The sequence below is a fragment of the Leptonotus elevatus genome, chromosome 17 (genome assembly GCF_054856555.1).
Source record: "Leptonotus elevatus isolate MCC_2025b chromosome 17, RoL_Lele_1.0, whole genome shotgun sequence".
NCBI lineage: Eukaryota > Metazoa > Chordata > Actinopteri > Syngnathiformes > Syngnathidae > Leptonotus > Leptonotus elevatus.
The window spans coordinates 7,449,012-7,467,046 of record NC_141255.1 but is presented as its reverse complement, the minus strand read 5'-3'; the positions used below and the strand labels follow the sequence as shown (position 1 = coordinate 7,467,046).

Sequence of the window (18,035 nt, the reverse complement as noted above, 5' to 3'; positions counted from 1 at the left end):
AATTGATAATTGTTTTGATTGTTGATTAATCATTTAGAGACCTTGTTTAATTAAAAAATGGTCCAAATCCTTGGACTAAATATTCTTAGGATAAATAAAAGCAGACTTATTATCTTTGTCTTATATTTGCAAACGTCTGCTTTTACTTTGGAAAACAATGATCAATATTTTTCACAGATACACAAACTGGTAACTGGAATTGTAATCAATTTGTGAATTTTCTGCACTGACCTTGCAATTTGAAATAAAGTCCTGTCTTTGAAATCAAATTCATTGATTCATCGACAAATGAATCGATTAAGATAATTGTTAGTTGCAGCCCTAATACTAAATAAAATATGACATACTTTAAAATATATCATGAAATTCATAATAAATGACATATAGTGTATTTATGCACATTTTCGCCAGTTTTCATGGCAACAAAAACGGCAGACCTTAGCTTCCTGCTGTAATGCATTTTAATTGCAAATATCCACACATTACCATTTGATATTTTCTACCGAGCTGCATTTTCTCCAGCAGCGCCGTGTTCACCGTGGAGGTGTACCTGCAGTCGTCGCGGGCGCTGGTCATCGGCGCGGAGACGCAGGAAACGCGCCGTGATTGGATCCAGGCGCTGACTAAGGTCAGAGCCTTTTTTTTTTTTTTTGATGAGCGCTTACTTTTTTTTCATCTCTTTCTTCACGGCACTCTGGCGTAATCACCTCCTACACAAATGTGCCACCTCTCTACTTTAGTCCTAGTTGGACCGTAGGAGGTATGTCCATATGCTTCTCCATCTGTGTCACAGTAAGCACAATAGCAGGAATGTGATGAACATGTCATGAGGTGATTAAAAAAAATAATAATAATAATTTTAATCTAATGTTGTTGTACATGTTTTCCAACCAGTGCTTGGTGCCGCCCAAAGCAGAAGGTCTGGTGCAGGAGAACAGCGAGCTCATTGGCCGACTACTCTACAAGGAGGGTCACGACCTGTACCACTGGAGGACGGGTTGGTTTAACCTGGCCGGATCCGTCTTGCATTTCGGCCCCTGTGACGAGGAGGGCGACGAGGAAGTGCTCCGTCTCAAACAGCTGCAGGAGCTAAGTAAGGCTCTGGGGCCGTTTAAAAAAATATATATAATAAAATTGTCGGGTGTTATTCCTGTTTTCCTTCGGCTCACTATTTTGGCATGCATCTACGTCCGCATAATTCATCGGATTCACATCATTCCAATTTCAAAAAATTCATTCGTAAAATTCATAGTTTTGCCAAAATTAAACTTTTTCAACCCCCCCAAAAAAGCTCATTTAATTAACCATGGGAAAAATTCCCATTGACCAAAAATTCCCATTGACCAAAAATTCCCTCAAAAATGTCCCCATTTATTCCTAATGACAGTTAACGAAACAGACACATCATTTCAGATTCAAAACATTCAGCACAATCGTGCCAAAATGATCCACCTCCCACTAAAAACAGTTACCCATTCATTCCCATCATTTAATACCATTCCATGTCATTCCTCATCATTGCGCATGCCATCCGTACTTTTTCATTCGGCATTTACACGCAATTTCTAGTCTCGTTGCTAATCATTTTGCGGCTCGCAAACCCCATTTTCACAACCACAAGCTATTGTCGCAGTGACTTCATCAGGCTGTTGTGCCTTTCCCTGAAAATTGCCACAAACAGTCCCCTGCTAGACAGCTTAAGTGGAGCTTTTAATAGGCCGCAAATTAGATCTGTATAACCCCCGCAGCACAAAATGGCCTAATCCGCTTACGCTTTAAGAGACTCTGTGATTAACTGTGCTAACTCTCTGATGACTTTGACATTTTTATGCTTTGTGTTATCTACAAACACTGAAAGTAACCAATCCGGAGGATCCTCGTCAGACAGTTCTGTGTTTCGGTGTTCACACCAAACACATGGTCCAAATCCCAGAGGTGGGGGACTGGACTTGTATGACCCGACTTGAATCGGATTTAAAGAACCAATTTTAGGACTTGGGACTCACTTGATGAGAGAACTTATGTCAATTCTTGCCCTCTCATTTGTTGGCTTTTCACGTCCCCAGCTGTTACCACCCATACTGAGGGCGAGGAAAAGATTCAAGTGCTCCTGATGGTGGAGAGTGGGAGGTACGTCAGTGTTGCAACAAAAGCGAGTTAATTTGTGGAGCGACACGAGTCATGCCGCTTTGTTACTCTATTAAAGGTGATGGAAGCTTCCCTTCATTATTTTAGGTTCCGTTTTGGAGGTGGATTGGTTAATTGCTGTTGGTTGGTATGTTCTTGATGAAGCCCCCTGGGGGCGCTGTTATTTAGTTTTAAAATAAACTATACAATTTCATTCTATTTTTCCTCTTTTGTCTACAAATGCCAATATTATTATTCAAAACAAGTTTTGCATTATTTCCCTCAGCCAGGGCTGGGTTTGGCTCTCCTGATTACCAAACAAGTTTTACATTGCATCAACTTCCACAGAAATAACTGAAATAAATAGGCGACCTCTGCAAAATATTCTCGTCCAACTTGTGGATGAATCCCTTTTTTTGCAATGGACAAATTTGGCACCATATATTCAGCTGGCAATTGGCTACTTTCTTGTTAATAATGACAATGTGATAACGATACTTAACTCTTTTACCGCCAAAAACGTTTAATGACGTATACTAAACTCCAAATGAATACTGCCAAAAACGGTAATTCACGTTTACTATGGTTTTTTTAATACAATGAAAAAACAGCAGAGGCCCCAGAATTGAACCCTGCGGAACACCATGCGTTCTGTGATACATGTGAATTCATTTGACACATACCTTATTGCACATACCTTATTCTTATTTTTTAACAGAACCATTTACATCCACGGTTTCAACACGATGGACTTTGCACTGTGGCTTTCGGCAATCACGCAGGCCGCCGGCACTGACGGCAAAGCGCTGGGCGACCAGCAGCTGACGAAAAATGGCGTCCCGATCGTGGTGGAGAGTTGCATCGCATTTGTCACGCAGTACGGTGAGTGGCAACATGCTTAAGAGGGAGAGAAAGATGTCTTCATCTCTCCATGTGACAGGTTTGTGCCACGAGGGGATCTACCAGCGGCCGGGCGATCCCAACGGGGTGGCCCAACTCTTGGAGGAGTTTACTCTAGACGCCCGTAATGTCAAACTGAGGGACAAGGAGCGCCACCTGGAGGATGTGACGGACACGCTGAAGAGCTTCTTATCGCAAGCGGAAGACGCGCTGTTGACCAAGGAGCTCTATCCCTACTGGGTGTCGGCTTTGGGTATGTGGATGTGTATGTGACAAAGGTGACCGACTTAAAATGGCAATTCATCAGAATTTCAAAATTAACTAATTTGCTCCCAAAAACGTGTAAATACGTTCTATTTTAAATGTTTTAAGTGTCCCAAAGACGTATATATAATTGTATTATTTTATTTTTTAATGCTAGAGCTTTGATGCAGCCTCTCAACTGCAAAGAACGGTTGAAGAAATGGTAGTTATTACACAGACGGCCAGCAGGAGGCAGCACAGCAAAAGAGATGAACCAGGGCCATGTTGAAAAAATTGATTTGTGAATAATGATTAAACTTAGCTATATTTTAATGCTAATTGCTGCAAAACGGAAACAGATTAAAATATATGTGCACATATGTGACTTCCTCCCACCTCTGGCATATGGCGTCTTTGTTTTTTTTTGTAGATGAGGAGGACGAGAGCCTGAGAGTAAAAAAGTACTCCACTTTTATTCAAAGTTTGCCTAAAACCAACAGGGCAACCCTTGATGCTTTGCTCCAACACCTTTACAGGTATTTATAAAAAAAAAATCTGTTATAACATCTCATCGTACAGTGTGTTTTTTTTATAAAATTCGGTGGCAGTTTATTAATTTCCCGATGCACTGTATAACAACGTTTGAATTTAAAATGGACTTGGAATAGAGCCCCAACTCGTCTGTGTATGTTGTTCCTCCTTGTCCTCCAGGATTCAGCAATGTTGCCAGCTCAACCATATGCCAAGTGAAAAACTGGCCTCGGTCTTCTCCTCCTGCTTGTTCCAGACGCAGGGACAGACTCCGCAGGAGATCCGCGTGATCCGCGACCTCATCGACAACTACGTAACGCTCTTCAGTGTGAGTCCGAAAACTTTGCAATGAACAAAATGGCCCGGAGTCCACGAGTTGCTTCATGTTCCAAATACCAATTGCTGTGAATTTGAAAATAAAAATTTACTATTCCTGTCACCAATGTCTAATATGAAACATTAATGCCACCTAGTGGCAGAAAAATAACCTCAACACAGATCTATGACCCTTTTAACGGTTTTCATATATCTATATAACTTCAAATCAATTTATGAATTACTTAGTTTCAAATGACCTAAAAGATGCAACCACATTTGTATTTGGTAACCATTTTTGTCCACTTTTATGTTAATTAACAAGAGAATCAAAAGCTTGAAAAAATATTAAATTCTACATCTACAGATATAAAAAGTGCACTTAATTTCTGATTAGATGTGAGTTAACTATGGAAATCATGTAATTAATCACGATAAAAAAAATGTAATCGACTGACAGCCCTAATATATTAACATGCGTGCATATGACGTGGGCATTAAATTAGTTTAAGTTGGCATTACTGTAGAAAGCATGACATTCGATTTGCTGATACCTGCAGTAACCCTGAACTAAAAATCACAAATCACTTTGTTGTTTTTCATCTGCCACAAACTTGAAGCATGGAAATTGTGTTTTCGGCAAAGTGTTTTCTTCAATTTCCTCACTGTTTTCTCCTGAAGCGACTCTGAATTGATTCCCGACTCGTGCGCTTCCAACAGGTCAATGAAGAGCAGGTGCAACAGATGGCGAGGGAGAATAGTTTCATCACCCGCTGGAATGACAAAAAGGACACCACAGTAAGTCAATCCGAGCAAATGGAAATCACCCACGGTTCTGTTTTGTTTGTGTGCGCGTATTGATTTGCGTGCACGCATCAGGATCTCGCAAATCAGGCTTTCATCCGAGCAGGCTTCCTGGAAATGAGGCGGTGGCTTGGAGGCGCGGGTCAGGATGGGGGAGTGTGTGTGTGGGGGGGGGTCCATGGAACAGGAGCGTGTGGAATGAGGGTTTTGTTCCTGTTAACCTATTTTGGCAGGGACTTCATGTCTTGAGGACCCAGCTGGTGAAAAGATTTGGAGAAGAAAAATGGCATTCCATAAAATCTCACTGAGTCGCATATTTTTGTAACTTTGTGCTGAATATTTGATTTGTCATTTTTTGGGGCCATTTTTGTGTGGAGTCCAGATTGATAATCTATCTCGGGCCCGGCCAATTGCATTGCGGCTGATGCCAATTCCGATGGTTGGCAGAATAAAAATCTGATAATCGGCCTATTATTTTAAAAAAAAAGTATATATATAATGAATAAAATAACTTATTTTTGGGTCCGTTAATGTCTGCAAGATATGAATTACAGGCAGAACATATGATTGATTCTTTCGCAATATTTTGTAAATTACGAAGAGGCAGAGAGAAAAAATCAGCAATATCGACTACATTCTTGAAGGTGGTTGAATGTTTTTATTTTGGTCTTATGTGTAAAATAAATAAATAAATACAAAATATGCAGCCAATCAGTCGTTCCATAAATCTAATCAAAACAAAAGCTTTTTTTTTTTTTTTTGATACAAACTTTTTCCAACTTGTATTTCTCGCCGCAGTTCTCACCAGCTGGCGACTTGATCTTTGAGGTGTACGTGGAAAAGCGAGGGCCGGAGAATTGCTGTTTAATCAAGGTGCGTATGATGTCACGGACTAGTACTGATATGCTTCGGGCATTTTGGAAGTTAACTCATTTGTAATTACATCATTTAAACTTGAATATCAGTTGAGTAGAGGAGAAAAAAAACAGGTGTGTTACGGATCCACTTTTGGTGCCTCTTCAGATAGAATAACAAATGTCATTAATGTTTTTATGACATCATATACAGCCACTTTCTTATTTCAAACCGTGACTCTTGCACTTCTCGGTATTGTTCATTTCCTCAACAAAAAAAAAAAACTATTTAATTTGCCGCTATTATGTGGCACGTTCAAAAACTATTGATATTGCAATTTACTAGAAATAAAGATTGAAGCTGTTGAATTTTCATTTTTAACTCATTCACTGCCATTGACGGCTATAGACGTCAAAAATTCATTTGAACTATTTCTATTTAACATTTTTTCCACTTTTGTTAACAAGAGTATGAAAACCTAGACATTTTTTTACTGTACTGTTAGAACAGATCTAAACATTTGTGATTAATCGTGAGTTAACTATTGAAGACATGCAGTTAATTACAATCGAAAATTTCAATCGCCTGACACGATTTAGAAAAAGAAAAGAAAAGATTTTTAAAAATTAGGGGTGTCAGGCGATTATATTTTTTAATCGTAATTAATCGCATGACTTCACTAGTTAACTCATGATTAATCACAAATTTTATATATGTTCTAAATGTACAATAAAAAAAAGATCTAGGTTTTCATACTCAAAAGTGAAAAAAAAGTTAAGCTAATAGAAATAGTTCAAATGAATTTTTGACGTCTATAGCCGTCAATGGCAGTGAATGAGTTAATGCACTGTACTGAATGAGCACTGCAAAGTCAATCTGGGAACTGTAATTTTGTCACTGTAATTCTGCCGCCAGGTTTGGCCCAGCATGCGCTCGGCGGAGCTGGCCGAGACCGCGCTGAGCATGCGCAACGTCCCCTTTAACGTCGGCGATGCGTGGACCACATTTGAAGTCATCGAGAACGGGGAGTTGGGTACGATATTTCTATCTTATTGCTCATCAAAATGCTGTGTACATTTTTCATAAATTTAACTTGACGTCAATTAACAACAATTAATTTATTTATTATAATATAATATAATATAATATAATATAATATAATATAATATAATATAATATAATTTATCCCGTCAAAAAAAAAATTGTTATCAGGTAGTATTCTTAAAGAATATAGCACCGTATTGCTTAAGAACAGATTTGATTCAGTGATTCTTTTGCACACCACTAGAGGGAGCCGGCGTACCACTGGTGGTCATACTCGCATTTTTTATTTTTATTTTTGGTAATTGGTGGTCAGGCTAGGACTGATTACTGGATGTCCTGTCCAAAGTTTACTCTTTGTCTCATGATGAAAACATTAATCTTGTGCCGTAATTCAAGATGATAGCACACGCGCATATTAATTAACTCCCTCGTCATGGGCCGTCGTTTTCCTTTATCCTCCTCGCACACACGAGCGAAGGGAAGTTGACCCACTTCCTCTCGCATTATTATGCCGGTGGAGTTGCGTTGAGCTCGGTCGTGAAGTTGCTGAGCCGGCGGCCCCCGCCCCCACTTCCATTCCCTCCCGAGGTTCACCGAAAGTGTGTTTCCCTCACCGCGAAGTCCCTCCAAAAAATGGTGCCTGTGCCGAGACGTTTAGATTACGCGGGAGATTTTCCTCCATAATAGGGGAGTGAAGTGGTGCAAGATTTTCTGTGAATTTTAGTAAGGTTGACCAAAGTGGATTTATTTTTTTAGGATGACAAGTCTGATATTTGGCATAAAAAATCTGATAAATAATTAATCAGCTGATTGTAAAAAAATATATATATAATGAATACCATAACTTCTTTTTTGGTCCCTTAACGCTTAAAACGACAAAGATCGTAATACTTTGTCCTTTAGTTGTTGTTTATTCCATGCCCAAGAGAGTTACGGCAGGACTGGAAAATAACGGTGGCCACACAAAATATTGACACGTTGGGCATTTTCACTAGTGTTCATTTTATCCGCCATTTTTAAATTTAGTCTCAGTTTTAGTCCAGTTTCAATCACGCTTGTTAGTTTTCGTAGTTAGTCAACCTCATCCTGTTTTTAATTAGTCCATTTTTAGTCGACTATAAATCTAGCATTTTAGTCTTTATTTTAGTCCAAGAAAATATCATTTTTCGCAGAGTTTTAGTCAACAAAAACTGTCAACGTTTTAGTCAGGACAATCATTTAACCCCTGTATTTTTTTTCTCTATAAGAATATATTGAACAAACTATTTCACATAAAAAATTCTCTCATTTAAAAAAAAAATAATAATAATTTGACACACAATTCGAGTGGCTACTATGGCTCCATGCTACGAGCAAGTAAGTTAGCTAGCATTAGTTAGCGGACGGTTCAACATTATTGTTGGAATGTTGCAGCCGTTGGATTAATGTTATATATATATATATATATATATATTTTTTAACCTTTCACCGTGAAACCACCTCCTGTCTGTCCTAGCTAGCTAGCGAGCTTTGAAATGGGTGCGTGTCACTGTGTGTCACATGACAGATTAGCAGAGATAAGATTTTACAAAATCATATCATTTTTCGTCTCGTTTTTATTAATCTACGAAAATGCATACTGATTTAGTCCGAGTTATTATTTATTAATGAAGGTTTTAGTCCGGTGAAAAATGTGTGTTGACGAAAAAAAATTTGTTTAGTTTTTTTGATGAAATTAACACTAGGGTGTACTCACTTTTGTTGCCAGGAGTTTAGCTATTAAGGGCTTTATTTTGAGGGAACAATACATTTATACTATTAAACTCTACATGGACTACTTTTCAATGTATGAAATTGTCCCGTATAAAGGCATAACCAAATATTGCAGAAAAGTGAGGAGTGTACTGACTTTTGTGAGATACTAATAAGCATATACGAGGATGGAGAAGGCTGTCAAGAACAAGAACCACTTGTTTAGAGACTCAAACAATACTCGCAAACAAATCAAAAATCTTCTCTCCTCTGTCATGATTCCCAGAAAATCTCATTCATTCCAAAGTTTCCAACTTTGTACATTCCTGGAATTTTGCAGCCCTCCTCCTCCACAAGCCATAAAAATGCCATTTTGGGAGGACGGCTGGAGATAACAGCGAGCTAATATTTGTCTGCCGAGATCCCAAAGACGATAACGCCGCCGCTATGAATATGTTACGCCATTGTGGCTCTTTTTACCTCCCGGGTTATGAATAACTCGGGAGTGTTAGGAGCAGGAGTGTGCGCCGCCGTTCACCAATTAGGAGGAGATAATAGGTCTATTTTGCACATGAGTGTGTTTTTATAATCATATCTTGATTCGCTCAAGATAACTTCCCTGCCGCTAAAATAAGGAGAACAGCATCGTTTTGTTTTGCCGTTAATTGCAATTAGTGCAAGGTTCTACCGCCCGAGGCTGGCCTTGTTTTTGCCGTCGGAAATCATTCCTTCCCCTTTTGTGTTGCTTGCGCTTCGGGCAGAGAGGCCGTTGCACCACAGCGAGAAGATTCTAGAGCAGGTTTTGGAGTGGAGCGCGCTGGACTGCCCCAGTTCGGCTTTTCTGGTTTTGAAGAAGTTTGCCGGGGCCAAGAGACACACGGAAGATAAAGGTACAGCACACGTCCGACCCTCGCGCTTGTGACGTCGCTCGTTTCGTTTTCTGTGGTGCTAAGCACTTGTTGATATTAGTGTTGAGGGTAAGCCACGATTAGAATAGTTTTGGATTTGTCATTTTCTTTTCTTTTGACCTTTGTTTTTCCATTTCACTTAGTTTTAATTTTGGCTTTTTAAAGCAGGTTTGTTAGTTGTTGTTTTTTAAATGCTTTGGTTCAGTTCACTTTTGATTAGTTTTAGTATTAGTATTAGTAGATATTATGAAGCACATTTTTGCAATAATTATGATTACGGTTATTTTTGTAAATGTAAGATGTAATACAGGCAGTTAGTTATCTTTGAAATTTTGTTTTTGTTTTATTTGAACAAAAACAGTTTTAGTTTAGTTTCAATTTCCATCCTTCCTTCCATCCATTCATCCTTCCTTCCTTCCTTTCCTCCATCCACCCATCCATCCATCCTTGCTCCTTCCCCTCCTTCAATCCTTTCTTCCATCCATTCATCCTTGCTCCATCCTTCCTTCCATCCTTTCCTCCATCAATATATCCTTCCTTCCCTCCATCCATCCTTGCTCCATCCTTCCTTCCTCCCTTCCTTCCATCCTTCCTTCCATCCATTCATCCTTCCTTCCATCCTTTCCTCCATCAATATATCCATCCTTCCTTCCCTCCATCCATCCTTGCTCCATCCTTCCTTCCTTCCATCCATTCATCCTTGCTCCATCCTTCCATCCTTTCCTCCATCAATATATCCATCCTTCCTTCCTTCCTTCCTTCTCTCCATCCATTCTGGCTCCATCCTTCCTTCTAATCCTTCCTTTCCTCCATCCATTCATCCTTGATCCATCCTTGCTCCATCCCTCCTTCAATCCTTCCATTCATCCTTCCTTCCTTCCTTCCTTCTTTCCATCCATCTATCTATCATCCATCCTTGCTCCACCCTTCCTTCCATCCATTCATCCTTGCTCCATCCTTCCATCCTTTCCTCCATCCACCCATCCATCCTTGTTCCATCCTTGTTCCATCCTTCCTTCCTTCCCTCCATCCATCCTTGCTCCACCCTTCCTTCTAATCTTTCCTTTCCTCCATCCATCCATCCTTGCTCCACCCTTCCTTCCTTACTTCAATCCTTCCATCCATCCATTCATCCATTTTCCGAACAACTATAATAACCTTGGGGTCAGCTGGAGCTGGGGTGTAGAGCTGAACAATTGTTGGAATTAATCAAATTCAAATCGACTGCAAATGCTGAAATTGGTAAGAAAATAGCATCTATTTAGAAAAATTAAAAATATATAAATAAATTAATAAGTAATAATGAATGAATTAAATAAAATATATAAAATATATAAAATTAAATAATAAATTAAAATAAAAAATCTTACCTGTTTAAATACTGTAATAATAATAATAATAATCTCATATTAAATCGCAATGGCAATATTGAGAGGAAATAATTGCAATTAGTAAATATCATTTTTCAAAATTGTTCATCCCTATTATCCCAATCCCAAAGCACATACAAACATCCATGCAGCCATCCATTTTCTGTAGCACTTAATTAGGGTCACAGGTGAACTGGCGCTGATCCCAACTGACTTTGGTTGAAAGTCCTGGTACACTCAGAACTTGCCACCAACCAATCGAAGGGCAGTCTTGACACTTTGTCGCGGCTAACTCCAATTCCCGTTTTCCTCCAAAGCGGAGCCCGAGCAGCTGGTCAAAAGCGACCTTTTGAAGTTCAACGACGGCTGCTCCAAACTGCTCTCCGGGCACAAGTTCCAGGACAAATTTGTGGTGCTGCGTGCCCAGAAGCTGCTGCTCTACAGAGATATCAAAGTGAGCACGCATTTTCATTTCCCGCCTAATCTCGCGCCGCATCTCTGGTAAACAGTGGCCTCGTCGCAGATTTTCACATTCTAACACAGCACACCGTTTATTTTTATTTTTATGACAACTTTATTTTCAAAAGGGAAAGAAACAGACTCGCCTAAATTCTCACTGCTTCATTTCCCCGGTGACAGTGAAGTGTCAATTCCCCCAGTTTTCGGATGAAGTAGGGAAAAGGAGCCAAAGAATTCCTGCTGACTTTCCATAAAAAAGAAAAAAAAACTGCGCTTTGGAGATTTGGGGAGGACCGGCGGGCGAGCGTTCCTCGGAGGGTTTTTCTTCTCGGTGTGTATCTGCAGTTGAAACATGGGATTTGTAAAGGCGCGTGAGGAAGTGTTAATAATTGATGAAGGTGCAGTAATTCTGGCGGGAGCGAGGGTGTTAGTGGTGGCGGGCTGTGCGGAAAAGATGGCGCTTCCACCGAAGGTTTCTCTTCATACGAGAATGCGGCTAATGACTACGCAAAATGCAAAGGAAATTATAAGCGGTGCTTAATTGATATTCTTTGGCCTCCGCGATAATTGCCAGGTTGGTGTTTAATGCAAATTGTTCTGCGTGGAAGCGTGATTGGTAGGGGGGGGGGGCGGATGCGGCCTTGGTGTCGGGGGCACTGCTTTGTAGTTTGGAGAAAAAGTTTTCTGCTAATGATTGTCGTGCTGATGTACTTTTGACGATAGTTTTTTTTTCTCTAATCTCTTAAAATGACGTTCTCCTTTGCTTCCTGTGGTCCATGTTTAGCGTAGTACACACTAGGGATGTAACGATTAGGGAAAGACCGATAATCAGCTATTGGGCATTTTGACCAATATCGGCACTTTTTTATTTATTTTTTTATCTGACGGCTGATAAAAGCTAAATCTAAAATCATTTTAATCTCAGGGAACTATTTATTAAAATTTTCAGTGAACTTTATAAGAGATGCTGCTGAGCCTGGGAACCTTCTGAACCATTTGTTTTTGTTGGACATTAAAACTAGAAATGTGAAAAAAGATTTCAGGTATTTTTTAATTTTGGAAGAAAAAAAAAAGATTTACTGTAGAAAACTATAGAGCGCTATTGCATTGTTCCATTTAACTTTTTAAGACGTACTGATAACCTTGGGAGCTTCCTGAACATTTTGTTAGAAATTTAAAATGCTGTCTATTGTCTAAGATAAAAAAAACAAAAAAACTTTTACATTTTGAAAAGTCTGAAATGTCACAACAAATTTAAGATTAGCATTTGTATTAAAAAAAAAATTTACTGAAATTTTTTTCCCACCTTTATACTGAAAATGAATATCGGTTCCAAATATCAGCCATCTTGACTACTATAATAATCGGCATCGATATCGGCCATATAGTGATATCGGGATATTAAAACTGCCACAGTATATCGTCGTCGTCATGTCACGATATTAAAAGGCAGCGCATCTGTTAAAAAAAAGTCGGGTTGATTTCCATTTGTGCAGTTCTAGCACCCTCTGGTGGCTAATTTTTGTTTGTGCAGTTTGATTTTCACAAGGCATGTTTTGGGACTTCTATGTTTAAAATCTACGCAAATGGTCAGATGAAGGGGAACGTAATATGCTTGTGAACAGAGTCCTCAATATATATATTTGATTTATATATGCTTTACATACATGTTTATAATATTTTTCATGACCGTAATGTACAAAAGCAAAATATGGTGTGTTTTTTTTTTAGTATGAGCTCATTTTTTACAATATTTTTTTTACAACCTCCCCACAATATCGTGACCATTATCGTACCGTGACCTTCATTTCGTGACAATATCGTTACAGTACACGCCGAACAGCACAGTGGCTACTTGTCACGGTTCAAGTAGCGAGTTTGAAGTTTCACTTCTCTAACCTGTCTGTGTGTTTGTTAGAGCACGAAAGCCGAGAAGGAGATGCATCTCAGGGCTGCCAAATGTTACCTGGGCCTGAAGAAGAAGCTGAAGCCTCCGAGCAGGTAGCGGCGCTGAAAAAACGTCCGGCTTTGAATCACGGACTGACTATTGCTCCCGCGGTTGGAATCGGAGCCTTTTTGTGTGTGTGAATCACGCAATACGGGGGTGGAGTGGCTGCGTATAGGAGTGGGAAAAGAGTGATGCAGCGCAGTGTCATCGATAGACTGCCGAGTGGGCAGCGGGATGCGCTGAAATGAAGACGGGAAAAAGCGAGAGCGTTTCGGTACCTCATTAGGCCGAAGTCTTCCTGCATGGGTGTGTGTGTGTGTGAGAGAGAGAGAGAGAGAGAGAGAGAGAGAGGCCGGCCTCAACTCACTGCGGCGCTGCTCCAGGCTTTGCTCCTCCTCCGCTCCTCTTAAGCCGGGGGAAATCTTCCCGCCTCCATCTCATTAGTTCCTTTCGCACCTCAAGCAGACTCGAGCATGCGTGTTCAGATGTCATGCGTTGTGTGTGTGTGTGACTGAGATGTACAATTTCTTCAATTGGAAATTGGAATCATGCACAAAAAGCAGCACATTAGTTACATTTATTTTATTGGATCTGTGTTTATCAAACCCTATGGGAAATACACACCGTACATTTTTTCTGTACTTATTTTAATTGTGGGAATGTTGGAGCATTGGAATTTCCCTCTTTCCAATTTAACAAATGCTCAGTGGCACATTTGTTAAATTGTCCAGTAACCCGGAGGTCGCGGGTTCGAATCCCACCTCCGACTTCATTGCAAATATATTCATGGAAATTATGCTAAGGGTTATAAATGTATACCAATTGACTATCATAGTTCCACTTTTCCATGTAAATAAATGGAGGGTACTGCATGCCTAGATGTCGCTATTAAGTGATTTTTTTCCACTCCCACGTTCAAGTGTTCTTTTTATTAATTTAGCTTTCAACTACAATGAATACTTTGTAATTTTCACATTTTTCAATTTACTTCATAAGCATACAGCCTAGCATTCAGCTATTAGCATTCAGTCTGGTTACATTTAACTCATTCACTGCTATTGACGGCTATTGACGTCAACAAGTCATTTGAACTATTTCTATTAGTTTAACATTGTTTCCACTTTTGTTAACAAGAGTATGAAAACCTATAATTGTTTTATTGTACATTTAGAACAAATATAAAATTTATGATTAATCGTGAGTTAACTATTGAAGTCATGCGATTAATTACAATGAAAAATTAAAAATCGCCTGATGCGATTTAAAAAAAGAAAAGATTATTATAAAATTAGGAGCGTCAGGCGATAATTTTTTTTAATCGTAATTAATCGCATGACTTCATGAAATAATCACAAATTTTATATCTGTTCTAAATGTACAATTAAAAAATTCTAGGTTTTCATACTCTTGTTAACAAAAGTGGAAACAAATATTAAACTAATAGAAATAGTTAAAAATAATATTTGACGTCTATAACCGTCAATGGCAGTGAATGAGTTAATTTTGGTGCAACTTTACAAAAAAAAAATTCAATTTTTTTTTCTTTTTTCTTTCTTTTTTAACTCTTTGACTGCCAGACGTTTTCAGAAAAGGGATGCCGCCAGTGCCAGCCGATTTAAGCATTTTGACTGATTTTCAAGGTCCACAGAAAATGTTCTGTTTGGACTATGGAAACACACGTACTACCAAATGAAAGATTGGACTTTCATCTTTCATCAGAAAAAAAGAGTTTGTTTCTACCTTATTCCGTTCTTTAGTAATCAACAATAGAAAATGGTTAGTTTGACCCAATTTCGCCTGTGTTGGACCAAAATACGGAGAAATCAAGCTTTTAGTGAAACGATATTATTTCATGCATTCTAGTGAATTTGACACTTCTTTTTGTCCATGAATGATGCCACAAACACCTAAATAGTGCTTTACTTCTATAAAACACTACCACCAAGAATGAAAAAGTGTTTTTTGATAGCAAAATACGTTTATTTACATTCAACAGTGTAACAATTTGACAACAATTTGGCAAACTATTTACAAATGTGTGCAACTGTGGTGCTATTTACAAATATGTGGATGTTTCAACGACAGTTTTTCTTTTTGTAACACTCTCCTGCGTGCAAGGAGACGCAACAGCATTTGCACAAGATTGCCTCTTCGCGTGCGCCACTTTCTTGCCGGCCGTTTTTTTCCGGGGAATAGCAAGTATATACTGCAGTGTGTCATCAAGTCTAATATCAGGATCATGCTACGGTTACGTTACGGTGGTGTTACGTCTCGCTTCCCCGTGTCCTTCAGTTGCTATACCGGGTTGGTAGGAGATGTTCTGATCCATTTTATCCACTCCATTCATGGTGGCATCGTAGTCCAGAAACAGTGTCTTCTCCGTGATCAGACTGTACCCGCTCCTCCGATGAATATGCATTGGACTCGGGGTACTCTTCATTGTCCGATCGAATGTCCGCTTGTGCAGCTCCGCGTTTTCCGGCCTTAGCAGCGCTAGCCGCGCTAGCCGCGCTTTGCCGGTGGGGCTTACTACGTGTTCATAACAGTCACGTTGGCGTAGAGCTTCATCTTCATCATCATCATCAATCTTAATTGGTCGATGCCAACTCTCCATCGCCCGATCGAATGTCCGATTGTGTAGAAGTACCCGGCCGGCTATTGTGCGCGTTTTCCGGCCTTAGCAGCGCTAGCCGCGCTAGCCGCGCTTAGCCGTGAGGCTTACTACGTGTTCATAACAGTCACGCCAAAGCTTCCAACTTTGGCGTAGAGCTCGTTGTCATCATCATCGTTGACATCAATGCGCTTTTTAGTATTGATTGATGCTTTCCGTCTTTGAAAAAAATGCTCAAGCTGAGCTGCTTGTAACCGGTTGCTTGGTCAAGCCATTGTGGCTTGGATCAGCCATTGTCTCCTCAACACTCTAGCTCCGCCTCACGTCTTCTACTGACGCCCACGGTGGGCGGCCCATCCAACCTTGTGCAAAGAGAGTCATCGCTGCCCTCTAGGGGCCAAAACGAGTCTTTGACTAATCAGATCAGCCTGATTCTTTCAGCACAGCTGCCCAAGGCTTTCCTGCACCCGTTTTTGAAAAAAAAAAAAAAAAAACATAGGGGACGTCTTTTAACGTCCTCGGCGCCCTTCCCTAGGTTTATGCTAAACGTTTTAGAACGTTTATGGCAGTCAAAGAGTTAATAAAATGTTTTATTTTTATTTTTACAATTGCTGCAGCAGCAAATTACAAATGTAAAACCAATATGTGCTGAAGTGGACCATTAATGTGACTTTCTCCCTCATTTTTCTACAGTTGGGGCTTTACTGTCTACACGAAGAAACAACAGTGGTGAGTAAGCTAACAGTTCTAAAATGGCGTCACGGTACAAGCAATCTGAAAGCAGGCTGCCGTCCCTCTCAGGCATTTCTGCTGCGAGGAGGAGGCGGCGCAGGTCGGCTGGGTGACGGACATCATCAGGATGAAGGTACATGTTGAAAAATGTCACACACGCCCCACACCACATGATAATCACGCAAGATCATCTTTTTTTTTTTATTGACTTCTGATAATTGGCCTTAGGCTAACTTTGATCAGGAATACAATTCGTCATCCTCAATGGTTTTCCAAACAGATCAGGGAGGAAAAAAAAACCTCTTAGCACACCCAAACACCACAAGATGATCACTCAGGATAATCTTTACGAGACATCTTATAATCATTTTGTTGCTGACTTTTTCTCGGAGAGTGTGTCAACTTGTCATGTTGTCCCTTCATTTTGATTAGAGGGGATTTCATATGCATGGTCCAAATAAGTCCTTTTTTTTTTTTTCAATGTGAAAGCCAGACGACAGCGTATAAATCACAGCACCCCGCCGACAATTGCTGGTGTGCTGTTAAGTCCAATGAAATGCATAAACGGGGAGTTGTAAAGTTTTCAAGGTTGCGCGGCAATAACATAAATCCACTCATGAGAATAAGGTCAAGGCGACTTGATGTTGTTTTCACGCTGACACAGCACACCAGACATCGATGATGAAGAACTGGTGTAGAAGTGACATACTGTTTTGTACAGTCAAATTGGAGAAAGATATCATTTGCATAATAACATGGAAACATGGTGTGCTGTCGAACGTGAGGCAACAACCCCGAGTGAGCAAACATAGCAACTTCTTCTCATGTGTGCGTTGTAGGGTTTAATAATGCCAAATCAATTCATATATAATATAATCAGTAGAATACCTGATTCTTACAATAGCAGTGAAATGGAAATGAAAATGCCAGTACTGCATGCACCCCATATATGCAGATATGTATCGGCTCGTCTTTTATTGGCCAGATGCGCACCCCTCGTTCCTTACACAAACAGCATTTTGTTTCGACTGGCAGCCGGCGTGCTTCCTGTTCCCGACTCCATCACTTCGAGCCGACGAGCTTTCATGGCTCCGTGCAGACATTTCATTAGTATTAGTCCCCCAACACCCCCGCCCCAACCCCCCGCCCTCCCTCGCTAGCCTTCTTTTATGGGAACTCAGTGTTGTTTATCACAGGTGCTTACTTGGGTAAAAGCCTTTTACCGCCCTCGCAAGCAAAAAGGCCAGCGTTGTCAGATCGAGATTGATCTAAAGGGGAATCCAATTTTTCTGTTTCAAAAGCGTTTTGGAGGAGCACTCAGCTTGGTGATGAGTAAATCTGGCACCATGTCCAAATGTTTGGACGCTTCTCCCCAAATCCACTAAAAATAAAAGGCTCCATTTTTGTTTCAATACTCACCAGCATCTATTCTTTATCATCTGCAAAGAATGACTAAT

The 18,035-nt window shown here is 40.0% G+C and overlaps 1 protein-coding gene across 4 annotated transcripts in view; it reads left to right on the top strand.

Moving 5' to 3' along the window:
• arap2 (ArfGAP with RhoGAP domain, ankyrin repeat and PH domain 2) overlaps window positions 1-18,035 on the top strand; it is a 119,935-nt gene that overhangs the window by 54,493 nt on the left and 47,407 nt on the right. For 3 of the 4 annotated variants that reach the window (XM_086059828.1, XM_086059829.1, XM_086059827.1), the window contains exons 17-31: window positions 523-628; window positions 895-1,093; window positions 2,067-2,130; window positions 2,846-3,009; window positions 3,068-3,280; window positions 3,701-3,806; window positions 3,982-4,129; window positions 4,837-4,914; window positions 5,719-5,793; window positions 6,691-6,808; window positions 9,312-9,440; window positions 11,146-11,282; window positions 13,206-13,288; window positions 16,540-16,575; window positions 16,648-16,711. In XM_086059828.1, coding sequence (XP_085915954.1) covers window positions 523-628; window positions 895-1,093; window positions 2,067-2,130; window positions 2,846-3,009; window positions 3,068-3,280; window positions 3,701-3,806; window positions 3,982-4,129; window positions 4,837-4,914; window positions 5,719-5,793; window positions 6,691-6,808; window positions 9,312-9,440; window positions 11,146-11,282; window positions 13,206-13,288; window positions 16,540-16,575; window positions 16,648-16,711 — 1,720 coding nt within the window. The remainder of the gene's footprint in view (window positions 1-522; window positions 629-894; window positions 1,094-2,066; window positions 2,131-2,845; window positions 3,010-3,067; window positions 3,281-3,700; window positions 3,807-3,981; window positions 4,130-4,836; window positions 4,915-5,718; window positions 5,794-6,690; window positions 6,809-9,311; window positions 9,441-11,145; window positions 11,283-13,205; window positions 13,289-16,539; window positions 16,576-16,647; window positions 16,712-18,035) is intronic. The other variant, XM_086059830.1, reaches the window with a different exon arrangement.